At 53.1% G+C, this 24835-nt stretch overlaps 1 protein-coding gene across 4 annotated transcripts; it reads right to left on the reverse strand.

Moving 5' to 3' along the window:
* Positions 1-111: 111 nt before the first annotated feature.
* Atcay (ATCAY kinesin light chain interacting caytaxin) lies at positions 112-23786 on the reverse strand. Of its 4 annotated transcripts, XM_004865867.3 has the most exons (13): positions 23478-23786; positions 21006-21121; positions 16897-16955; positions 13103-13321; positions 10575-10760; positions 10221-10323; positions 9687-9818; positions 7879-7965; positions 6283-6381; positions 5518-5553; positions 4937-5008; positions 4137-4169; positions 112-2415 (listed from the first exon to the last, which is right to left on the reverse strand). In XM_004865867.3, the coding sequence occupies exons 2-13, from the start codon at positions 21080-21082 to the stop codon at positions 2406-2408; spliced, it is 1113 nt and encodes a 370-aa protein (XP_004865924.1). In that variant the 5' UTR covers positions 21083-21121; positions 23478-23786; the 3' UTR covers positions 112-2405. The 4 variants fall into 4 exon arrangements, 3 of the variants coding, with proteins under 3 accessions (XP_004865924.1, XP_021100599.1, XP_021100598.1); XM_021244940.2 differs by lacking the exon at positions 16897-16955; XM_021244939.2 differs by lacking the exons at positions 16897-16955; positions 21006-21121; positions 23478-23786 and having other exon boundaries at positions 13103-16876.
* Positions 23787-24835: the final 1049 nt, after the last annotated feature.

The following is a 24835-nucleotide window of genomic DNA, read 5'->3' on the forward strand; positions in this document are numbered from 1 at the left end:
AGAAATAAAAAGGGCTGAGGGCATGTAGCTCAGTAGGAAGGACCTGGGTTCCAGGACCAGTACCACCAAATGAAAAAGAGAGAAGAAAAGAAAGAAAAGAGGAGACAGACCTCCCTTCCCAGTAATGATGTATTCATTTTCCATAAACCCCCCAGAGCCCATAAAGATGGCATCTCCCCGTCACGACAGCTACCATCATGATTATTTCTGAGTGTAAAAACCAAAGAATGGGCTGGGAGGGTGGGTATGCACGGTGCCACTCTGAGGAGGCGACAGGCCACACCCCACATGTCACAAGAGGGGAAACCACCATCTCTTTACCACAAGGGCTCGGGGTCCACCACCACCTCTTACCCCAAAGTATTCCCAGATGCAAATCTATGGGAATGCCAACCTTGGGGTGGCACCTCATCAGCTGCCTGGGAACAATGGCCCCACATAGGACGAGCCTGGAGCTGTGTACACGGCTCACACCCAGGACAGGGGTGGCTTCCCACCTCGCTGGCCTGCTGCTGTCTCTGGCTGCCTGTGGCTGCTGGTGATCCAGAAGGCTCTGAGTGGCCTGTCCCTTGCCATGGGGACAGGTGGTCCCACTGTGTTTCCTGGGGGGGCAGAAGTTTCGGCCCACAGATGTCCTGGCCCAAGAAAAGTTCATGGTGGCGCTATGTGCCTGGGGCCACTTGGGGACAAGCCGTGGTGGCCACACCTGGCATCTGCTGGAGACCCCCTCCGGTCCATCATCCTGTGTCGCCATCGATGGGGGTGCCATTCACTGGAGTGAGAGTTTGGGGTCTTCAGAGCCACCTGTACATCTGCATGGTCACCGTCACTACCAGAATCATCGTGGGGAGCAGAGGGGTCCTGGGTGACACGAAGGAGGGACAGGCCTGGGGCAGCCTTCGCCTCCGGGACCCAGGACACCTTCTCTGTCTGTCCCTTATTTGACATGTGAGAAACACACATTACAAAGCCATTTCCCAAGTGTTCCAGCCTTCTCAGGCCATGCTGGAAGCCAAGTTGCTCCTGGCACAGCCTGGTAGTCTTGTCTCAGATTTGTGTCCCATCCCGTGGTCGGGATAGCCCGAGACTTGTCCCTTTGCTGTCCCAGGTCTGGGCTGTCACCCTGACCTCGGTGGCTCTCGCTGAAGCTTGGCCTCAGAGGCAGCAGGAAGCTGAGGGCCTGGAAAACATGCCACTCAGGTTTTGATCAAAAGGGAGACACAGGGATGAAGGGAACACAGGGGAATCACTTTCTGCAAACACTGCTTTGCCTTTTCTTAAATGCCCCCGGAGATGCCGACCGAGCTCACTGCTTGTAGCCGACCCCTGATAGTCTTGAGGCGCTAGAAGAACAGCCCATCTTTCTTTTTTCTTTTTGGTTTTTCTGAGAGAGATCTTGCTATGCAGTCCAGGCTGACTTCAAACTCACAGCCATCCTCCTGCCTCAGCCGCCTGAGTGCTGGGATGACAGGGGTTTGAGTTTGGAATGCAGGGAACCACAGCATCCAGCCTGCTGGGATCTATTTTCCCAAGTGACCTCAGAAACACTCCTCCCTCCAGTACCTTGTGTCTTCCTTAGCTGATGTCTGCGTTCCCAGGAGGACTCTGTTTCAGAGCTGGCTTCTTAGCCTCTGCTCTGAGTGCATCCCGACCTGGCACTGGGGCTGTCACAGGTGTCACTTGAGCTGGCCCTGGGCTGTGGGATCCGAGGATGAGGGGCTTGGGAATGTCCAAGAAGGAGGCAAGGGTGTGGCCTGACAGCCATTCTTATATGATGAGCTCAGAGGCTCTCAAGGAAAGTGGGTGTCCTTAGAGGCGACAGGGACTGTCAAGGGACAAACCAGGGGTGTAAATTCTGGACACAAGTGGAGGCTGAGAGGTGTCCCAAGACACAGTCCTGCTCGGGACCGAGATCCCAGGGCTGAGGGCCAGGAGCAGGACACATTCCAGTAGGGAAGGCAGGGGATAAACCCGGGCCTTGCCACACTGGAAGGCGTCTGTGGCCCCAGACAGAGGGGTGACCAGTGACAGAAGGATCTGGCGCCTGGTGCCCAGGAGGGCTGTCCTGTGGCCTCGGGGCTGGGAACAGCAGGAAGGTCACCAGGGCCACACAGGCCGCAGCCCACAAGTCTCCCTCTCCTCGGCTGTGAGCTTGCAAGCGTGGACATGGGGAGGGCTGAGAACTGGGTCCTTTTCCAGAATGTGCTAAAACTGCGTTGTTTAAAAAACGTTTCCAAGCAGCTACCAGGGACGCTGGATGTCAGAGGTGGATGGAGAAGTCGGGTCCCCTGGGGCGAGCAGGACTCAGGAGGAGGTGGGGTGAGTTCTGGGACCAGAGGGCATCTGACAGAGGCTTCTTGGCATCTGGAATCTTCTTTTATGTCCTTCTCTTCGATCTGGCCACCTCAGGACATGCTGGAGGGGAGAGACACAGGGCGAGAAGGGACTGGGATTTTTTTAACAAGTGGAAAATGCTCTTCCACATGTGTGCGTTCCAAGAACGAGCTCCCTTAAGGTGGGTGAGCTCTCAGGAGCAGGAGCGGTGCCTGCTCCTCAAGGCTGGACATTGGTCACCTGCCTGTCCAGGGGAACTCTCAGGGGCCTCCCTCTTAGGGCCCAGCAGAAGAGCAGGCCCCGGGGACCCCTGTCTAAAATTCTGTCCTGGCCGGGGATTTAGCTCAGTGGTTCCTCTGCCTGCCTCGTAAGAACAAGGACCTGAGTTCGATCTCCGGTACCAAATAAATAAATAAATAAAATAAAATAAAATTCTGTCCGTTGCATCTTTAATCTCTTGCAATGCTTATTTTATCATGTCCCCCTAAGGATCCCCAGCAGAGGGTTTCATTCTGCTCCTGGTTGTGTCTGCTGACTTTCGCCCAGGGTGGCTGACTTCCTTGTGTGCGTGGGTCTGTGAGCGCATCTGCAGCGAGTGTGGGTTAGAGGGTCTTTCCAGAAATATCTTAGGAAGGCTGGGGATTTAGCTCCGTGGTTTCGCCGCCTGCTGCACAAGCGCAAGGACCCAAGTTTGATCCCCGGTACCAAAAACCAAAAACCAAAACCAAAATACATTAGGAACTTGTTTTTTCTCAGTGTCCCCAGGAGGGGGCAGCACTGGTTTTAGACCATTTCTGATGTTTATTTCTCAGCCTGAGGCTTCCTGAGCCATGTGGGGCAGTAAGGGACGAGGCCAGGCTGTGTGACAGACTTGCAGAAGCGTGTGTGGCCGAGGATCAACCCGTGCCTTCTAAGGTAAGGTTTGGCCTTTGCTCCTGGAAATAATTGCTAAAGCCTTGTGATATCCTGCCTGATAAAACTTCACCTGGGGACTGTGGCTCGTACCAGACAGCCTAAGACGTGTGATCGAAAAATATGGTGAATGTTTAAATTTAAAAAACATTCATTTCAGTAAAAAGTACATTGCCACGAATCTCCCTCAAAATCCTTCCTCTTGCTTTGAACACATACATACCATGATTCTGGCCACTTTCTGCAGCAGTTCTGGAGTCCTCTTTCCTCATTGTCTATGAGGTGTGATAAAAAATATGGCAAATGCTTCTGCCAAGAGCCATCTAACAGAAAAGAGCTTATAAAACACGATGGTGTCCTCATCCATCTTCTACACTGGATTTGGCACTGTGCGACTTCTGGCTCCTCCCCAAAGTCAAGATGATCATGGAACAGAAATGTTTTAAATGGATTCAGGACGTTAAGGAAGCCAGGATAATGTAACTAAAGACAGTCATGAGAGAGGACTTCCAAACTGCTTCAGAAAGTGGCAAGAATGTGAGATAAGTGTGTTTGAAGTGAGAGGGAGGATTTTGAGGGGGATTCATAGTAGCGTCTTTTACTGTAATACATTTTTAAAATTTTAAACATTCACTGTTTTTCAGTCACATTGTATGCTGATGAGGTGATTTAATGTGGAGCTTGGGTCCCTGGTAGTGGTTGGGGCCCTGTCTGTGAAACAGCGCCCCCTGGAGTGTGGAGGACAAGCTGACTGGTTGCGGTAACCACCACTTCCCCGCTCCCTGGTGCAGTGTCTCCCACCCTGAGTAAATCATGGGACAACTGTCCCAGGGATAGGATCCACTACATCATTTCTGAAAGGCACCCCGACCACCCTGTATCACCCATACCTTGTTTCCTGATCCTCTGTGACTGGCGCAGATCTGTGGGAAAGGGAAGGAGGCTTAGTGTTAGTTGCCTATTTTTTTTTTTTTTTTTGTGCCGGGGATCGAACTCTGGTCCTTGAGCTTGCGCAGCAGGTGATGAAACCATTGAGCTAAATCCCTGCCCCTAGTTGCCTATTTTGAAGGAACTGGATATTTTCCTCCAGTTGGCTGAGGCTGTGAGCCCCATGAAGGCTGATACCACTTGGTCCTGGTCTGGTACAAAGCAGGCATCAGTGAGCATCTGCCGAATAACAAACAAGCCAGGGCAGGCAGCTGTGAGGAAGTCAGCCAAAGCTGTGAGGAAACCACCAAGACTCCCTACTTGCTCAGAGTCTGGTGGGCATGGAGAGGCGGAGCCTGCACGGTGGGGCTTGGACAAAGATCACCTTCCAGAACCTTTGTTTGAGGGCAGAACTTGGTCTCCCGTGTGTGCTGGATGCACAGGGGAGAAGGAGGGAACGCTCTCTAGTTGGAGAATGATTGTACAATATTATGAATGCACCAAAAGCCCCCTGAATTGTCCACTTTTATTTTCATTTTATTTTTTGGAGACAGGGTCTCGCTACATAGCCCAGGCTGGCCTTGAACTCACAGCAATCCTCCTGCCTCAGCCTCCTGAGTACTGGGATTACAGGTGTGTGCCACCACACCCAGCCACCCCATTAATTTTCTGCCCCTCAGTCAAGTCCTGTCTTTTTCCCCTTGGGGACATGGCAGCCCCTGGGGGTTGTCACCTTCTGCCCCAAGGTCGCTTGGATACTGACCTGTCTTCCTCTAGCACTGCCTCTGGCTTTTCTTCAGACCTGGGCAGGACGAACTCGGGCTGGGGCCTGGAGCTGTGGACAGACAAAGCCAGGTGACAGGAGGTGGCCTGCTGTCCTGGGCAGGGGCCTCTGGCTGACACTGACCTCTCTGGTCATTTGGCCAGAGACCTAAGGACAGTTTGGAGATTTTTTTTTGGTAGTACCGGGGAATGGAAGCCAGGAGTGCTCTACCAATGAGCTATATCCAGCCCTTTTTACCTTTTTATTTTATTTTGAGACAGGGTCTTGCTAAATTTCCCAGGCTGGGCTCAAACTTGGAATCTTCCTGCCTCAGCCTCCCTAGTGCTGGGATTCCAGGTGTGCGCCATCACCCTCTGCGGTTTGAGCTTGTTTTTATGAATAAAGTTTTATCCATTCATTTCCGGCTGCTTTTGGAAGCCATAACGGAGCGTCTTGAGACACCTGTGGGACCAGTCACTGGTCCTTGATAAGCGGAGCCACTGGGGACCTCCGTGTCCCCAGGAGAGCCTGGCTCAGCCCCCAGCCCCGAGAAGCTGTCACAGAGCCCGCTCTGCACTGACCTCTCTCTCCTGGCTTTGAGCCTTTCCTCTTCATACCTGAAAGAGAGAAGAAGGCATCAGACTCAGCCCTCCACCTCCTGGGGCAGGCACACTTCCTGGGGACCTCCCTTCCCACTGGGAGCAGAGAGTGATGTCTGCTCACACAGCAGCCTTCGGAGCAAGGAGGAAAAGTTAGCCATGGCTTGGGCAGCTGCCTGGCCCTGATCTGCTGGGCCTGTTTCCCTGGGGAGGGAAATTGGTTTCTTGGCATGGCCCAGCATCTGTCCATAGACACATCCATCTGAATGTCTCTAAAGCCACAGAACCGTGTGCTTGGTTGAAATGATCAATATATTTGGTTTTTTTGAGGCAGGGTCTCTCTATGTATAGTCCAGGCTGGCCTCGAACTCACTGTATAGCCAGACTGGCCCCAAGCTCACAGCGATCCTCCTGCCTCAGCCTCCTGTGTGCCAGGATGACAGGCGTGCACCACCACACCCAGCTCTGAAACGGTCAATTTTATGTTCTATGTATTTTATCAAAGTTTAAAAAAAATGATGCTAAAGAGACTTCTAGGGCAGGAAACAGTGGGGAGGTGTTGAGGATGTCCTGCTGGGTAAGAAAGTGTTGGAGACACTCGGGGTGGAAGCCCCCTTGGGGACCTGGGGTGCAGAGTGCATAAGTTTAGGTCCCAGATCCACCGCTCTTCTCATTGCTGGTCTTGGGGGGAGAGGGGTGACAGGGACCGGATAGGGGCGTCGGGGTGGGGACTACCCTGCTACTCACTGGAGGACGCACTCCGGAATCTGCACGTGCTCCATGGGGATGAGCTGCTCCAGCTCCTCCAGGCTGTGCACGTATTGGATCTTATTGATGAACTTGACGCTGGTGGGAGGAGAGGGGTGAGGGCAGTCTCCCTGCAGCCATGCCAGCACCTACTCAGCCACACCCTCTCAGAGGCCAGCACCTGAGCTCCAGCTGCCCACCCTGCCCTGTTCCAGCTCCAAAGCCCTGGCAAGAAGGAACATAATCCTTGCTGCTCGGTGACAGAGTGACAATCTTGGGTTATCTTTGTTGCTGTTTGTTTGTTGTAGTACGGGGGATGGAACCCAGGGTCCCTCCACATTGCTAGGTGAATGCTTCACCCCTGAGCTACACTGCCAGCACTTTTTAATTTTTTTGGTACTGGGGATCGAAGTTGGGACCTTGTGCTTTCGAGGCAGGTGGCAGAACCACTGAGCTAAATCCCCAGCCCTACTTTTTAATTTTTTATTCTGGGACAATGTCTTCCTCAATTTCCCTGGCTGAGCTCCAACATGAGATTCTCCTGCCTCAGCCTCCCAGAGTACTGGGATGCCAGACTGTGTCACCACATGATTAGGACCCAGGTCCCCTCCACATCGCTCTCCTCTTTCCATTTCAGTCTGGATCTTTTCACTGGAATAAACTGTTTTTCAGTCCTGAATCCTTTCATAAGTCACTGAACTTGAAGGTGGCCTTGGGAAGACTCAGGTCACACATGCACTGGGTCACTGCCCTGCGGAGCCCAGGATGTGGATGAGGCCCCTCACATGTGACACCTTCTGGGGACACAATGGCCCCAGCAGAGTCAGGAGCTGATGGCTCACCTCCAAGGGGCAGAGGGCTGTGACCTTGCTGCGTGACTGGGTGACCTCTTTGAGCTGGGTTTTCTCATCTGTAAGGTGAGTGTGATGACATCAGCCTTCTGGGTCATGGATGTAAACATTAAAGAGGGCCAACATTCAAAAGTTGGGGGCTGTGCTGTGGCCCTGTCATCCCAGCTACAAGGGAGGCTGAGGCAGGAGGAGCAATTGGGTCCAGCCTGGGCTACATAGTGAGACCCTTTTCCCCAAAACATTCAATAGGTGAGAGCCAGTTTTTTTGTTTGTTTGTTTTTGTTTTTCCCTTATTGAAGATCAAACTCAGGGCCTTCGAAAGACATTTTTTTATTTTGAGACAGGGTCTCGCTAAGGTGCTCAGGGTGGGCTCAAGCTTGCCTCAGCAAGCCTGCCTCAGCTTCCAGAGGTGCTGGGGTGAAAGGTGTATACCACCACACCTGATATTTTTGTGCACATGCTTTTAGGACCTCGCAGTTTGAGTGGAACCCAGCCCCTGGGGTCAGACATGCCATTCACTGTGGCATCTTTATGTCGGCCCTCAAGAAAGACTTGCAGTTTTGGAGCATTTTGCATTTTGGATTTCCTGATGGGAGACGCTCAGCATATATATATATATATTACGAAAGACAGTTTGAGGCAGTAATACCTCTGTGTACCAAAGAAGCTACCAGTGCATCGAAACACACCCAGGTCCACACCACAGCCCCGTGGCACCAGCACAGGCCTGGGCTCCTTGGCTCACCTGATGAAGGGGCGGGAGATGGCCAGCACGGTCCGGATGAACCAGGATGGGTGAACAATGATCAGGGACTTCAGATTTTTCCGCAGTCTGTATGGGGACACAAATGGAGCAGGATGTCCTTCTGGGGCAGGCTTTGGGGAGAGGGACCCTAGGAAGGGCCAGGAGCAGGGATGGAGGGCCATGCACTACTATTTGTCACTGACACCTGCATCCCGCTGAGCTCCATCCCCAGTCCTTTAAAATTTTTTTTTTAAATTCTTGCTAAGTTTCCCAGGCTGGGCTCAAACTTGCAATTCTCCTGCCTTAGCCTCCCAGAGTGGCTCCAGGTGCTGGTCAAATCTCCTCCCTGCTCCAAGAGTTGTGAGTCCCACAGGGGATGCAGACACAGCCCTTGTATCCCTAAGCTAAGAGACCACAGTGTGTGGGTGGGGGGCCCCTGCAGTGCAGAGCAATCAGACTAGCTGGGCAAGGTTGAAGCAGCTGAGACCATATTGTTACCATCTAGTGCTGGAAAAGGATCCAAAATGGTCTTAGAGCCTCTCCACTGACCTGAATACATGGATGTGTTGCTGGCTGGGCCGATTTTTAAACTATTCTGAAGCTACTGGTCAAGAGATGGACACAGCCCAGTGTCCACTGACAGAAAGATAGACACACACAGTGGGGTCCAGCTACATGTAGGAATATTACTCAGCCAGGAAAAGGAAGGAAATCCTGACACCTGCCACAGCATGAACAGACCTTGAGGCTGTGCTGCTCAGGGAACTGAGCCAGACACAGGAGGACACGCAGCACAGGGTCCCTCTCCTAGGAGGCCCCAGTGTGGTGAGACCCACAGAGACAGGAAGGAGGACCTGATGCCAGGCTGGGGAGGGGGTGGGGGTCAGCGTTTCCTGGGACAGAGCTCAGCTGGGGAGATGGAAAGCCCTGGAGGCTGCCCAGTGAGCATACTTAATGTCTCTGACCTGTGTACTTGCAGCCTTTGAGCTCATCTGAGAATGGGGAAACTGCAGGAGTAATAAGTTGAGTTAAAGTAACATCATATTAAAGGAGAATGGACCTTTAATCCAATGTGACGGGGGTCCTTGCAAAAGGGGACATTTGAACATAGACAGGCACACAGGGGGAATGTCACGTGACAACAGAGGCAGAGACCGGGATGACAATTGGACAAGCTGAGGACACCGAGGATTGCAGCCAACACCAGACTCTGGGGACAGGATGGATTCTCCCTTGTATGGCCAGAAGGGGCCGGTCCACTCAGGAGGCTGAAGCAGGAGGATCACCATGAGTTTAAGGCCAAGCTGGGGTACACAGTGAGATCATCTCAAGAAACAAAACAAGGGCCAGGGATATAGCTCAGTGGTTTTGCCGCCTGCTGCACAAGCGCAAGGACCTGACTGAGTTCAATCCCTGCCTGGTACCAAAAAACAAAACAAAACAGAAGAAGGAGGTGGTTGAGCCCACACATCGACCTTGGACTTCTAGAAGTGGCAGGGGTGGTACGGGTCATTCAAACTGCCTGGTTTGTTCTGCTTTGCCATGGCAGCCCCAGAAAACTACAGCACCACTTTTAAGCTCAACATCACTTGCCCTGCCTGGGTTTTCTTTTTGTTTTCTTTCTTGGAGACAGGGTCTCACTACATAGCCCAGGCTGGCCTCAAACTCACGGCGATCCTCCTGCCTCAGCCTCCTGAATGCTGTGATGACAGGCATGTGCCACCACGCCCTGCACTATGTGTTACTCTTTATTTCTCCCCTTCTTCCCCTTGTGCACAGAGCTAGCTGGTCCTCGGCCTGCCCCTCACCTCCTGTCGATCATCTGGTAACACTTCTTCAGCCAGCCGATGCCCGGCATCCTCCGCCGCGGGGTGGCGCCATTCAGATACACGATCATGTAGTCCTCGGCCACCAGCAGCTCCAGGCTGCTGATCACGTACCTGATTGAGGGTGCACAAGGTAAAAGTGCAGGCTCAGGATGCAGCTACCATTTTATTGAGCATGTACTAGGTTCCAAGAATTTTATATGATTTCCTTGAATGCTTCCCAAGACCAACCCCAAGAGCCCCAGCTCCAGCCGGGAACCAATCCCAAGAACCAAGGTATGCTGATGGTGTTGATGGTGGTGGTGGTGATATCAAAGACAGGGAGCCTCAAAAGCAGATTGCTGGCCCATGTTGTGGTCCACTGACACCGTGCTCTTCCCTGGTGCCAGGGAGTACTTCCAGGGCCCCCAGCCTGGTCCCCTCAGCCTGGTCCCCTCAGCCTGGTCCCCCAGGGTCCTGGGCCATCTCAGCAGTGTTGGGGCTGGCCCAGGGCTGCCTGCAGTAGGCGGCACTTACAGGAAAAGGTTCTCCATGATATAGTGGTAGTCCGGGGCGCTGCTGTCGGGGAGGAAGCAGGCGGCAAAGACGATGATAGCGTTGAGGCCTTCCCCATAGTACCCTGCAGGAGGCAGTGGATGAGTGGCCCAGTGTCCCCAGGTCTAATGGGACAGGCCCCTCTGAGTCCTGGGCCACCTCCAACAGCCCACCCGCCACACTGGCCCCTTCCTACCGCTGCCTGTCCTGCCCCAGCCCGCCCCCTTCCCTAAGCAAGGGAAAAGCTTAGCAGAAGAGACCACAGTCCAGAGAGGAAGGCAGACGCCTCCATCTGCCCACAACTCCTGGGTGGAGTGGGGGACGGCGGGGTCTCACCTCCGTGCGTGACCACCTTCATGTACGGCCGGATCATGTGCAGGTCGATGCGGTGTTCCTGCTCCCCGATGATCACGGTCCGCCACAGCCGCCCGTTGGTGGCACTGCCATCCTCTGCCGTGCCATCCCCAAACAGATCAGCACTGTCCCCGGGCATGTTCTTGGCCGTGGCCACAGGGGTGTCATCTGGAAGTCAGCCCGGGGGCAAGCAGAGGGACAGCTGAGTCTGGAGTCATCCTAACCTCTCACCTGGTCTTTCTCCTGAGCCTCCCATCGCTGCCACCTGGTGGCTGTGCTTGTCCACCCTCCTCTCCTACTCCCCATTCAAGGCTTGGGTCCAGGATTGCACCCCAGGCAGCAGGTGGTCCGACGTCACCTGTGCCTTCCATCCTCCCTGTCCAGGCCATTTTCCTCTGAATGACCATTTTCTGTGTCCACCTTCTTCCAAAAGACTGGAGCAAGGGCCCCAGATGAGTGTCTCGTGTCCTGCTCCGCATCAGTGTCTACTTATCTCCCATATCTCCCGGCAATTACTGCTCCTTTTGTCCCTCTCTCTCTCTCTCTCTCTCTCTCCTGGGCCACCAGCAAAAGCTCTTTTCCTGTATTTTGCTGACTAACCATGTTCGCATGGGTTGTTGGGAGAAACAGGGGAGCCGGGAGTCAAAAAAACATACCGAGCTGGATGCAATGACATATACCTGTCATTCCAGCTACTCAGGAGACCGAGGCAGGAGGATTGCCAGTTTGAGGCCAGTCTGGGCAACTTAGCCAGACTCTGTCTCTTCACTGTTGGTGGTTTCTCCTCTTGCTATGCAGAAGCCTTTTTTTCTTTTCTTGGTACCAGGGATCGAACTCAGGACCTTGCGCTTTCGCAGCAAGCGGTGGAACCACTGAGCTAAGTCCCCGGCCCCTAGCCAGACTCTGTCTCAAACTAAACAATAAAAAGGGCCAGGGGTGCATCGTATACACACACACACACACACACACACACACACAGTCACACTCAAATACTGATTGAAAAAAACCAAACTGTGGACCATGAGAAAATGCTCAAGGACAGAAGTCAGGGGGTCTGGATAGAGCCTGGTTCTCCAAACGACTTGCTGTGTGATCTTGTGCACTGCACCTCCCTCTCTGGGCTTCTTAATTGCTCTAAAAATGGGCCCCTGTGTCCTCCTGCTTTTCCTGCCTCAAGACAACTGAAGGTCAAAGCTCAAGCCAAGAACTCAGGGCTCAGCTTGGACCAGGCCTCCGCTCCACCACCCACACCCACTCTGCCAGTGCTCCTGGCTCCCCTCCCAAGGGACCCCCTCTGACAACTGCCCCCACCTGTCACCGCCGTCTCCTAGCAAAACATCCATCCTGCTTGTTGTCGGGCCTCCCTGTCCCTAAGGTCCTGCCCGCCCTGGCCACGGCAGGCAATGTCTCCCAACTCATGCCACACACCGCATTCGGTGCGCTCTGCCTTCAATCATCGGGCACTAAAGCCCAACCCCTCATGGGGACCCCTGAGTCCCATGCGATCTGCTGTCACCACCCTGTCCCCTCTCGGGCTCTGCCTGGCTCCCTGCCCCAGGCCTATCACATGGGACCTCAGCTCAAACGACATCACCCAGCTGCCTGGCTGCCCTGGAAAACGGAACCCACTCTGGGACCCTCACCCGGGGCCTCTGCCCTAGGCCCAGGGGAAACTGAGGCCGGGTTCTCTGAGGGGCATCCTGGGCACTGCAGGGTGCTCAGCAGTGTCCCTGGCCTCCATATTGCTCCAGGCCAGGAGCTCCTCTAGTCGTGACAGCCACACGTGTCCCCAGACATGGCCCAGCATCCAATCTCTCTCATTGCTTCTTATTCTCCTATAACCCCAGGACCAATGCCTTTTGTGTGCATATTTCATCATTCAGCACCCGTCTTTCTGGCCACCTCAGTGTGCAGGTGGGGACTGTGTCTGTCACATCACTGCGTCCCTCGTGTGCACTCAGGACCTGCCCCAGGGGAATGGCCAGGGCCAGCATGCTGCGTGGCCAGGCTGTGGTCCAATGGGCCCTATCACCTTTGAGCACCTGTGGGAAGGTCATGTTCCTCACAACACTCAAAAGTGTACAAGAAAAAAGTGCATCGAGCCAGGTGTGGGGGTGTGCACCTGTCATCCCAGCATTCGGGAGGCTGAGGCAGGAGGATCAGTGTAAGTTTGAGGCCAGCCTGGGCTACATAGTGAGACTCTATCTCAAATCCCCTCCACATACAAAAAAGGAGAAACGAGAGCCAGGGATTTAGCTCAGTGGTTCCGGTGCCTGCCTCACAAGTGCAAGGTTCTGAGTTCAATCCCCAGTACCAAAAAATAATAATAATAAAAAAAAAAGAAACCAGAAATACATGCATCCAATTGCAGAGTGACAGACCCCCCTGGAGGAGCTCTGTGCCCTGAGTTAGGTCCTTGTGACCCCGGCCACTCTGTCACCCACAGGGAGTACAGAGAAGGCTCTAGGAAGCGGGCAGGGGAGCCCCGAAAGAGACCTTTGGCCTTTTACCTTCCCACTCCAGGTCATTCCCGTTTCCCAGGAACTCCAGTGAGTCAGTCTCATCAGGGGTCTCGATGTCATCCACATTGATGTCCAGGTCATCAGGGGTGTCCAGGAAGTCGTCAGACAGCAGGGAGCCTTCGCTCTGGTCCAGGGAGATGTTGATCTCTGGGGCCACCAGCGTCTTCCTCTTCCGATGAGCTCCGAAGTTCAGCGCGCTGGGCGGGGCTGTGGGAGGGGGGACAGCACAGCAGGCCTGGACACCTGTCTCTCTGTCTCCGTAATCAGGATGGAACCCAGGGCCTTCACACTGAGTCACACCCCAGCCCTTTTTAGTTTTTATTTTGAGACAGGGTCTTGTGAAGTTGCCCAGGCTGGCTTCAAACTTGTAATCCTCCTGACTCAGCCTCCCAAACTCTAGGATGACAGGCACCCACCACCACATCTACCTTGTCCCCTTTTAAGGCAGTTTCTGACCCCTGGGGTTAAAGCCAGTCTGAGAACAAGCTGAGCAGAGCTGATCCCCAAAAGTGAGCCAGGGAGAAAAGCCACCCTCTGGCCCCAAAGCAATGTCTAAATCAGAGGTGGAATTTTGGGGGGACCTTGGGCCTCACCCTCAGCTTCATTCTGTGGCCACTGAGGGTGCAGTGAGTGGTTCCCTACTCCTCAGTGTTTGGAGGGTGAAATTATCAGGAACTAAACACCCTGGGTCCTGTTTTTTCCCTTTGAATTTCTTGGTCCTGTCTACATAGGGGTCAGAGCTGAGCTTTAGAAGGAATCAACGTGTACCTTGGCAGAAAATGCTACAAACAGAGCAGCCATGTTTTGTCCAGAGCCTGTGAGCTGGGCATGGTAGTATATACCTGTAATCCCAGCTACTCGGGAGACCGAGACAGGAGGATTTCCAGTTTGTGTTTCTGGGTTCCTCCATCTTCCTCACGGGAAGTGGGTCTAGGGGGTGAATTTAGTGAGTTTGGTAAAAATTTTGCTCTCTCTTTCTGATGGGATAAAACTAAAAGCCACGGTGCAGTGATGGCTAAGCTACGGGTGTGTGGACGTGACATCAGTCACTACCAGGGAGAGCCAGAAGGCGGTGACAGCACCACGTGGGCCCCAGGACAGAAACTGGAGCCAAAGAGGATTATTCTCAATCCTTGAAAGTGAATGGAATTTGTCCTTAATTTAAAAAAAAAGACACAACTAAAAACATCAATGGAATTTTCCCTAAATAAAAAGAACCAGGGTGCAGGGGCACAGGGCTGTACACCTGTCATCCCAGGACTTGAGAGGCTGAGGATCACAGTGAGTTCGAAGCCAGCCTGGGCTACATAGTGAGTTCAAGGCCAGCCTGGACTAAACAGCGAGACCTTGTCTCAAAAAACAAGCAAACTAGTCAATCAATCAATCATGTTTGTTGCAGTGGAATTAGAGTGGGTCCTAGGACATCCATGGTGATGCTGTCCTCATTAAAGCGAACCACTGGGACGCAGATAAACATGGAGAGAAAGGCTGAGACCACAGAGGCACAGATCGGGGTGGTCCCTCCACAGGTCCACCTCCCAGGATCACCAGCCACCACCAGAGGCAGGGAACGGCAGGGACAGATTCTCCCCACAGCCTGAGGAAGCCGGCCCTGTCCACACCTTGAGCTCCGACTTGCTGCCTCCAGTGGGCAGTGGGAATCCATGTCTATTTTTGAAGCTGCCTTATCGGTGGCACCTGTTGTGGTCTAGAAAAGCCACACAGACAGATGCCAGTGTGATGACTTGTTTGGTTGGTTTTTGGTTTTGGTTTTGCCCTATTGGGATTGAATCCAGGGCCTTCACACTGGGGCCTATATCCCCAGTTCTTTTTATTTTATTGTTTTCAAATTTTGAGACAGAGTCTTGCTAAGTCACTAAGTTGTCCAGGCTGGGCTCAAACTTGTGATCCTCCTGCCTCAGCCTCCCAGAGTGCTGTGATGACAGGCTTGTGCCTCCAAGCCCGGCTGGAACACTTGGTTTGAGGGGCAGGAGCCGGTCCCCCACTCCATGCTGGCTTTGCCCATCCTGCCTGCCTCTTCTTCCTTCACCACTGTCCTAGGTTGGCCGTTCTCGTTCTCAGGGATGGAAGCCAATAGCAATTCTACCTTAAGGCTCTGGATGGCAGAGTGGGCGTTTCCTTCCAGTTCCCAGGCTTGGGATTCCTGGAGTTTGGCACGGGTTGGGGGGGGGGGTTGGTCCAGGCTGCTTGACAGAAGGGCTGGGAGGGCCTGTTTACCCCTTGAAGTCTGCTCTTCGGAGCATGGAGCCCTCAGCTCGCAGCCCTGACCTCCATCTGCAGAGGCGGCAGCACAGCATCTTCAGCCTCTCTAGTCCGCTCACCCTCCCTTGCCCTCTCAGGGGGGCTCTGGGGGACACTGAGCTCCAGATGAGCCGGGATCCAGGATAATCTCCTATGTTAGTTAGATTACAGTCCTCTGGAGAAGCAGGCCCAGCAGTATGTGTGTGTGGAGAGAGGGATATTGTAAAGAATGGTCTCACGTGGTTACAAGGGGCTGGGGACTCCTCAGGGCAGCTAGGGGAGGACACCCAGGCAGGACTTGGGACTGCAAGCTCAACCAAAGCCACATGCCAGCAGAATTCTCTCTTCCTCGGCGGATCTCAGTCTTTTTCTGTTTAAGCCTTCAACTAATTAAATGAGGCCCACCCTCTTAAAGGAGGGCCATAGGCTTCACTCAAAGTCCACTAATTTAAATCTTTTTTTTTGGTACCGGGAATTGAACTCAGGACCTTGCACTTATCAGGCAGGGATGGTGCCACTGAGCTAAATCCTCAGCCCCTACTAATTTAAATCTTAATCTCATCTAAAAATACCTTCTTATGAGGGCCGGGGATTTAGCTCAGTGGTTTCGCCACCTGCTGAGCAAGCCCAAGGACCTGAGTTTGATCCCTGGTACCAAAAAAAAAAAAAATTAAAAATGCCTTCTTAGAAACATCTGGAATAATGTTTGACCTAATATCCAGGTGCCAGGGTCTAGGCAGGTGGACACATAAAATTAGCCATCAGTCTTTCCTCCCATCTCTAGGTTTCTGGGCACTGAACCCAGGCCCTTGTCCATGCCGGGCAGGTACTCACCACTGAGCCACACTTCAGCCTTTTTATTTTATTCTGAGACAGGATTTCACTAAATTACTTGAAATTGCAGGTGGCTGTGATGACAAATGTGTGCCATCCTACGTGGCTCAATCTGCAGGTATCCTGACAGGGCTGGTGTGTGTGGCTCATGGGTGAGCTCTTACCTAGCCCAAGCGAAGTTCCAAAGTTCGCTGGGTTCCAGCCCCCGCCCCCACTAAACTAAAACAAACTGAATCCCATCCCCCATCTTTCTGGCCCGGAAGGGAACCTGGGCTGGCCTCTGGGATGACGAGGTGGACAGATTCAGGCAGCTGCACGCAGCAAGCCACCATCTTCCCCCAGGGTAACCTGGTTGGAGCCCCCCCCCCCAAACACAGCTCAGGGCGGAGCTCACACACCAAGACCCCTGATAGCTCGGCCTCTCTGGGGCCGGGGGCCTGAGTGTCCCCAGTGTTGCCCCCCCCCCGCCCCGCTGCCTCTTGGGCTCAGCAGGACAGGAAGACTTAGATGTCACTGCTGTGTGACCTCAGGCCATGCGTGTCCCTCTCTGGTCACCTCTGCCCTGTAGCTGGGCACCGTGCTGGACCACAAAGGGGCAGAGCAGACGCTGGTAAGGAGACCTGGTGTGGGGCGGCTCCCCTGCCCTCGAAGTCCCCGTCCCCAGCCAGGTCTGGGCACAAACTTACAGGACGCATCTTCCCTGGGGCTGCCCAGCAGGTCCATCCCTGTCTCCTCCGGGAGCGGCCTGGGACCCCGACAGGCAGACATCGAAATCCAGAGGAAGAATTCGACGCAGCCAGCATGGCAGACAAAACAAGAAAAGTGACAAAACAGATTCAGATCCAGGGATTCCCTGGCCTCACATACAGCTCCGCCGGGCATGGCAAATTCACAATCCACTGGTGCCAGAGGACTCCTTTCTAATTGTCAAATTAACATGACGTTTTTCAGAATTATTTACATTTATTTATTTATTTATTTTTCAGTGCTGGGGGTGGAACCCAGAGTCTTTGCACTGAGCTACATCCCCAGCCCTTTTTATTTTTATTTTGTTTTGTTTTGTTTTGTTTTGGTATCAGGGATCGAACTCCAGACCTTAAGGTTGTGAGGCAGGTGGCGGGACCACTGAGCTAAATCCCCGGCCCTTTTACTTTAATTTTGAGACAGGGTCTCCCTAAGTTGCCCAGGATAGGCTTGGACTTGAGATCCTCCTGCCCCAGCCTCCCAAAGTGCTGACATCACAGACCTGCACAACTATGCCTGGCTTTAGGGATTCTCAGACAGAGCAAACTGTGACCCTGAGAGAAGAAGGACTTTGTCTCCCACTGTCTTGAAGCTTTGTCCCCTTCAGAATAGAAATCAAATTCTCCACAGGGCGACTGAGCAGATGTGGTCTCTGATGAGCTGCTGACTTTCAGTGTAGCGGACACAGGAAGCCTGGCATGGTGGCCATGCCTGTCATCCAGCACTCTGAGAGGCTGAGGCAGGAGAGTCACCACTTCCATCCGCAGACAACTTAGTAAGACCCTGTCTCAAAATCAAATACAAAGGGATGAGGATGTAGCTCAGGGGCAAGCATCTGCCTAGGATGAACAAGGGTTGTGTTCCATTCCCAGTTCTGTCAATAAATAAATACAAACAACAGAAAAAAATCAATCCAGGGCCAGGGATGTAGCTCAGTGGCACTGTGCCTGCCTGGCAACCACAAGGTCCTGAGTTCGATTCCCAGTACAAAAAAAAGAAAAAACCAATCCAACCCAAGAGCATATGAATAAACCACGGACTTCAGTCACTAATAATGTGTTGATGCTCATTCATCAACTGGAACAGGTGCACCACCGCTAATTTATGTTAAAGGCAGAGGAAACTGATGGTTGACTATAGGAATTCTTCCTATTATCTTTGAACTTTTCTGTAAATGAGACTATTCTAAACAATAAAGATCATCTTAAGAAATGTGGCAGGCAAACACTTACATCCTTTTAAAGTAGCCCTGGCCAGGCACAGTGGCACATGCCTGTAATCCCAGCACTCAGGGGACTGAGGCAGGAGGCTCACCGTGAGTTCAAGGCCAGCCTGGGGTACATAGTGAGACCCTGTCTCCAAAAATAAAATGAAATAAAAGCCATGATTGATGCCATACATCTGTCATCTCAATGATTTGGGAGGTTGAGGGAAGAGGATCTCAAGTTCAACCCCAGCCTGGGCAATTTAGTGAGACCTTTTCTCAAAAATTAAAAAATACAAAGGGATGGGGATGGAGCTCAATGCAAACCCCTGGGTTTAATCCCCAGTGCTATTATTTTTTTGTACCGGGGATCAAACTCAGGTCCTTGCACTTTCGAGGCAGGCGGCGGAACCACTGAGCTAAATCTCCGGCCCTCCTAGTACTATTTTTTAAAAATTGCAGGCTGACACTGACATACCCAAACTAGTTTTGTTTCACCCACACAGCATTTCAAAGAAAACATTTAAAAATCTGCTGTCAAATCACAGCTGTGACACAAAAAGTCTAGATTTCCATATCATCACAAATCAGGACACTTTTCCCTCCAAACTGGCCTCTACTGGCTGATACAAGTCTCCCATGCTAACTGAGGTGCGAATTTCCTTCCTGCTCCTGCTCCTGCTTACCAGGCCAGTTCTCACTGTCACCTAAGTCCAAACGGCCTTTGCTCTCAAATTTTCTAGAACTCTATTCTACACCACCAGCCTGCTGGCCAATGCATGCCAGGCCCCACCATAGGGTGTTTATAGCTTAATTTTTGTTTGTTTTCTTGAGACAGGGTCTCAATATGTAGCCCAGGCTGGCCTTGAACACGTGAAGATCCTCCTGCCTCAGCCTTCCCAGTGCTGGGAAGACAGGGGTGCCTGTCTTTGTGGGTATTTTTATGTATCATGTTGGCTAAAACATAGTCCCCAGTTATTCATTCAAGCGCTAGACTAGGTATTGCTGTGAAGGAATTTTGTAAATGAGATCAACATCTACAGCTCACTGCCTTTAAGTAAAGGAGGTTTTCGCTGAGAACATGGGGGTTCCAAGCTTCATGGACTCCTCAGCTGAAAGCCTGGAGGGCAAACACTGCCACCACCCACAGAGCCCTTGTGGCCAGTCCCAGGGCTGTGCGCGCCCAGTCTTTGGTGTGAGTCCTGTATATGAAGAAGACCATGAGCAAATGAGAGAATAAAGCAGATGCCTGCTGGGTGCGGTGGCACACACCTGTCATCTCAGCACTGTAGGAGGCTGAGTCAGGAGGATTGCAAGTTTGAACCCAGCCTGGGCAACTTAGTGACTTAGCAAGACTCCGTCTCAAATTTAAAAATGTAAAGGGGCGGGGGTGTAGCTGAGCTGGGAGAATAGACTGGCATTATCTGAAATCCACAGAGGAGCACTGTGTGGCCACAGCTGGGCCCCGCGTCAAGGAGCCACACTCATTTCTTCCTGAGACGGGGAAGACAGAGGCCTTGCTGGCACAGTGCCAGCTGGCAGTGGCACGGGAGCGGGGTGCACAGGAGCCCACTGTCCTGCCAGGGGACACTGCAGCTGGGAACTCATTGGAAAGATGCCACCGGCTCCTGCACAGCTGTCCTCGTCCCTTTCAGAACTGGCCTTGTCCCCATTTGCAGCTGTGTTCAGTCCCTGTTCTATCCCCATTCAGCTTGGGAGGAGAGATAGCTTTTTTTTTTTGTGGTTGTTCAACTTTTTATTATTTTTTAAGTTACTAGGATTGAACCCAGGGCCTTTGCACTGAGCTTTGGTGAGGTGTTCTGTTTGGTGGGAAGAGAGGCATAGACAAAATAACCATGCAAACTGTTCAGCATAGGTTATGGTTGTTTGTCCCCCAAACGTGCAGGTGTTGGAAGCTTGGTCCTTGGTGTGGCAATACAGAGGTGCTGGGACCTTTAAAAGGCGGAGCCTAGGTGGAGAACTTTAGGTCCTTGTGGGCCTGGCCTCACAAGGCACCAGGGTAGTCTGGAGGGACTCTGATTGGCTCTCCAGGGATGGCTGCTAGAACCCTGTCAAAGAGCTCCGCCCACCCAGCCTCTGTGGCTTCCTCTTTGTAAGGTGATTTCCTCCTTCTCACACACATCTTTGCCCTTGCCCTCCGCCATGAGGTGGCCCAGTCAGTGGGGTCCTCAGCACAATCGCCTCTTCCTCTTTCCACTTCCAGCTCGCATAACCCCTTTTCTTTATCAAGTGAGCTGCCTCTGGCATATTGTCACAGTGACACAGAGTGGACTCCCACAGCACGGCTTCGGTGACAGATCACCATGGAGCTGCTGCCTCGGAACCTCCCATGCTTCGCCTTCACAATCCTGGAGGCTGGAAGCAAGTCCAAAGTCAGCTTCCCTGGGCTTTGGTCCAGATGTGGGTGTGTACTGGTCCCTCCCAGAGCCTGGGGAGAATCCAGGACCCACCTGAACCAGCTCCCAGAGGCACTGGTAGCCCTCAGCTCACAGCTCCTTGCTCTCCTCTCTCCAATCTGTTTTCATTTAATTTTTAATTTTTATTTTTGTAATACTGGGATCCAAGCCTAGGGCCTTCGCACTCAGCTACATCCCCAGCCCTTTTATACATTTTTATTTTGAATCAAGGTCTCACTAAATTGCCAAGTTGCCCAGGTTGAACTAGAACTTGTGATCCTCCTGCCTCAGCCTCCCAAGAAGCTGGAGTGACAGACATGCACCACCACCACTGGCACTCCAGGAGGCTCTAGATGGCATCAGCAGCACCTCCTGAGCTCCACCCCCAGAGGCGCTGGGCCGTGAGTGGCTCGGGACCCGAAGGTCCTACCTGGGAAGATCCTCGTCCTGCCATTCCTCCCGAACATCCACGTTTTCCATCCGGAGTGTGGCCTCGGTGGTTCCCATGGGAGCCAGGAAGCGGGGCTCGCTGAAGCAGGAAAAGCCCTGCAGGAGAGCCGAAGATTGGGGAGCAGGTTTCGCTGGACAGAAAATGCAAAACCCACCCCTCCCTCCACCTCCAGCCCTTGGGAGGCGGATCTGCAAAGAGTTCGTGTGCCCATCGTCTTAATAAATCTGCTCAGGCCCCATAAGGTGTCCTCATTCCACAGATGAGGAAACAGAGGCAGAGAGAGGGAGGAACTTCTAGGCAGGTATGGAGTTTGAACCCAGGTTAGGAGCTGAGGCTCCTGCTACAATCTCCTCTTCCTTGGGACCTCTGAAATCCACTCTCCCCAGAACAAGCAATGATCAAAACAGACACACTCTCTCCCTTACCTTGGACCTCAAGCAAGAAACAATGAATTCAACAACTACAACACTAACTTGCACTGAAGTGTGAATGACTGGTATGCTTCATTTTCCCTCCTGGGACCAACACTTTCAAGAGGACCTGGCCCACTCCAAACCCCCTCTACCTGCACCAGGCCATCTGCCCTGCCCCTCTGTCCTCTCGCAAGTCCTGATAACTGCAGACCCCAAGTCTAAGAAGACAGTGTAGAAAAAAGCCTGGGGTTTCAAATCAGATCAAAATCACTACCAATCACAAAGTGCAGGCTTGGTTTTTATTGTTCTGAGCCTCCGACTAGGGTAGGCTCCAGGTATTGGCTTCAGCAGTTGGCTGTCTGATCACAGAATAAGACCTGCCAAGGGAGACTGAATTTGTATCTACCTTGAAGCATGACAGACTCCCAAACTCTTCATCTTTTTGTGCCTCAGTCTCCCTGTCTGTAGATGGAAGAGTTGAATGGGAGACGGCTGCTCCAATACCTTCCAGACATTGTATTCTAGGATTTTGGGCCTCAGCCAACACCCATGTGGAATCTCATGTTCCTAAACCAGCAGTTCACAACCGGGGACTATTTCTCACCTCCCCACACCCATCTTCTGGGACGCTTATTAACATCTTCAGGTATTTTGGGGTTGTGTTCCCAGGCAGAGGTCAGGGATGCCACTCAACTTCCTGTAATGCCCAGGATGGACCACACGACCAAGAACGATCTGGCCCCAAGGCTTGGGAAACCTGCTAGGAAAGGAAATGGAGCCAGGCTGGTGGTGCCTGCTTGTCATCCCAGCATGGGGGCAGGGGGGCTGAGCCAGGAGGATTGAGAGTTCAAGGCCAGCATGGGCAACATAGCCAGACCCTGTCTCATAAAACAAAAACAAAGGAAAGGAAAGGAAAAGAAACGGCCCCTTCTGCATTTGCCCAGCACTGTGTCACTAACTCCTCCCACCCACCAGGAGCTAATCTGTGACCCACACTTCACACCACCGAAGACCACCTGGGAGTCCTGGCTGCCTGCTGCTCTGCTGGCTGCCCCGGTTGGGTGTGTCCCTCCAAGCCCCCAGAGACGCGGGTCCTGCTTTTGGGTCAGTGCAGGGGTACCCAAAGGGAACCCACACCCAGCGAGTGCCTGTGGGAAGCCGAGGACCAGGGAACAGCAGAAACCAGACTGTCCCCAATTTCCGGTGAAGAGTTTCCCTCCGGATCACTCTCTCTCCTCCATCTTCAATGTCGTCATTCATTCATGGAGGAGGGACAGTGAGACACAGTATGGGAAAAAAATCCCTTCCAGATGCTCCAGGCAACAGCAACCACCCAGCCCTCTTGGGCATAGGAAGTTCTCTCGGTGCAAACCCGGTTTCCTAGCTGGAGCAGGAGACCTGTGTCTGTTTTCCTGACCCTGAGCTGGGTGTGACCTGAGCTCCCTGGGGGCGAGGGACCCACCGAGGAGGGGCTGGTGCCACATCCTCTAACCCCAGGGGTCGTGGGTCCCCAGCCCAGCCCGCACACTCCCACATTCAGATCCCTGCTTCCTATTAGGCAATAGCCAAGACAACGGCATCAAGGGACAGCCCAGCAGTGCTCATTACAGCCACAGTGCTGCATTAGTAGTGCATCACACAGAAATCCAGAAAAATAAATCGGGCGTGGTGGAGCACTCCTGTTATCCCAGAACTAGGGAGGCTGAGGCAGGAGGGTTGCAGAAAAAGAGGAGGAATCTATTCGTTAATGGGCTCCCTTCCTCCCTGCTTCCCGAAGCAAGTCTTCATGGACACATTTGTAATTTTTTTGTCCAGACCTGCAGCCAGCGGAGTCCCTCTGGTGTTATAAATAGGGAATGAGCTGGCTTTCATTGCCGGAGCTCTGAGTGCTCCTGCACCGGGGCAAAGCTCAGCCTCTAGCCCAGCATCCTTAGTCACAAGATCCTGGTCCCCGGCTCCCAGGCAGCCTACGCCTGTCCCCTGCCATGCGCCCCGCAAACGCCCCTTGCCCCGGCCAGGGACTCGGAGCAGCCCTCACCTTCGCGTCACTGGGAGACAAAGGCGCGCATCGCTCGCGGTCCCCGGGCCACAGCCGCGCAGGATGCTCGAGGGGGCATCCGAGCAAGGTCACCAGGCCCGCGCCCAGGAGAGCGGGCGGCCCGCTGGAGGCCTGGGGGTGAGGGTGGGTCCGCTTAGCAGGGGGCTCCAGGAGCCCCAGGAGTCGCCCTGCCCCTTGTCATCGCTGTCGGGCGTCTCCTCCGGCTCGCAGCTGGCAGAGGCTCCGAGACCCTGAGAGAGTTCACGATGGTGCCTTTGTGAGCCGCGGGTGGGGAGTGGGAGGGGGCGGGAGAATGGGGAGCCCCGCCCTCTCTCAGCATCCACAGCTTGCCATTGGCTGAGCGGGAAGCCTCTCCGACAGCCGCGGGGGTGGGGGGTATGGGGGTGGGGCAGACGCAGAAGTGGTTTTCTGATGGCGCATCAGGGATGTAAAACCAAACAGGGAACAGATAAATGAATACATGCAGAGGTAACCTCGTTCCTTAGAGGGTGGAGGTTCGGGGGTGGCACTGTTTTTTTCCTGAAGAGCAAGGATCAGGGTGTAGTGGCTCTTGCCTGCAATCTCAGCACTAGGGAAGCTGAGGCAGGAGGATCCCCGGAATTCGAGGCCAGCCTGGGCTATATAGAGAGACTGTCTCAAAAACAAACAAACAAATAAAAAAGAGGGTTTAGATCCTGGTCCGGAGCCATCCACCAGGCGGGGGACCCTTGGAGGATCGATCTGGCTGCCAGGACTCAGTTCATCTGTAAAATGTCGATGCGATGGTACAGGCCTTTCAGGGTGTCCTGAGCTGCCGCTGAGAGACTGCTAGTGTGGGGACAGCTCTGTGACCCTTTCTAGCATTGGTTTGTTTTATTTTGAGACCCTGCAGCGGCCTGAATGGTATCCCACCCCCCAAAGACAGTCTTAGCTTAGACTTGTGCATTTGTCCCAATTTGGAAAAAGGGTCTTTGCAGAGGGAATCGGGCCAAGGATGTGGAGGAGAGATCATCCTGGACTAGGATAGGTTCTCAATATAAGGAAAGACCTCCTCCAGGAGAGGGGAGGCCTGGAGAAAGAAGGAGGCAGGGGTGAGGTGATTTATCTACAAGTCAAAAAACCCCAAGGCTGGTCGGGCTGGTGCACACCTATAGTCCCAGCACTCAGGAGGCTGAGGCAGGAGGGTTGAAAGATTGAGGCCAGCCTGGGCTACAGAGTGAGTTCAAGGTTAGTCTGGACTACATAAGACCCTGTCTCAAAAAACCAGAGAGAAGGAGACAGGGAAGAAGGGAGGGAGTGAGGGAGAGAGAGAATCATCCCGAAAGGGAGGGAGGAAGAGAGAGAACATTCGAGACCAA

This window comes from Heterocephalus glaber, unplaced genomic scaffold (assembly GCF_053883595.1).
Source record: "Heterocephalus glaber isolate CG9 unplaced genomic scaffold, H.glaber_assembly_v1.0 deba00001760, whole genome shotgun sequence".
NCBI lineage: Eukaryota > Metazoa > Chordata > Mammalia > Rodentia > Bathyergidae > Heterocephalus > Heterocephalus glaber.

Coding starts and splice junctions, on each gene's coding strand:
- Atcay (XM_021244939.2), bottom strand. CDS start 13,538: ATGTGGTGGTGGGTGCCTGTCATCCTAGAGTTTGGGAGGCTGAGTCAG. Junction 7,966..9,686: donor TACCAGATGATCGACAGGAG/GTGAGGGGCAGG, acceptor GTCCCCATACAG/ACTGCGGAAAAATCTGAAGT. Junction 5,554..6,282: donor ATTCCGGAGTGCGTCCTCCA/GTGAGTAGCAGG, acceptor TCTCTCTTTCAG/GTATGAAGAGGAAAGGCTCA.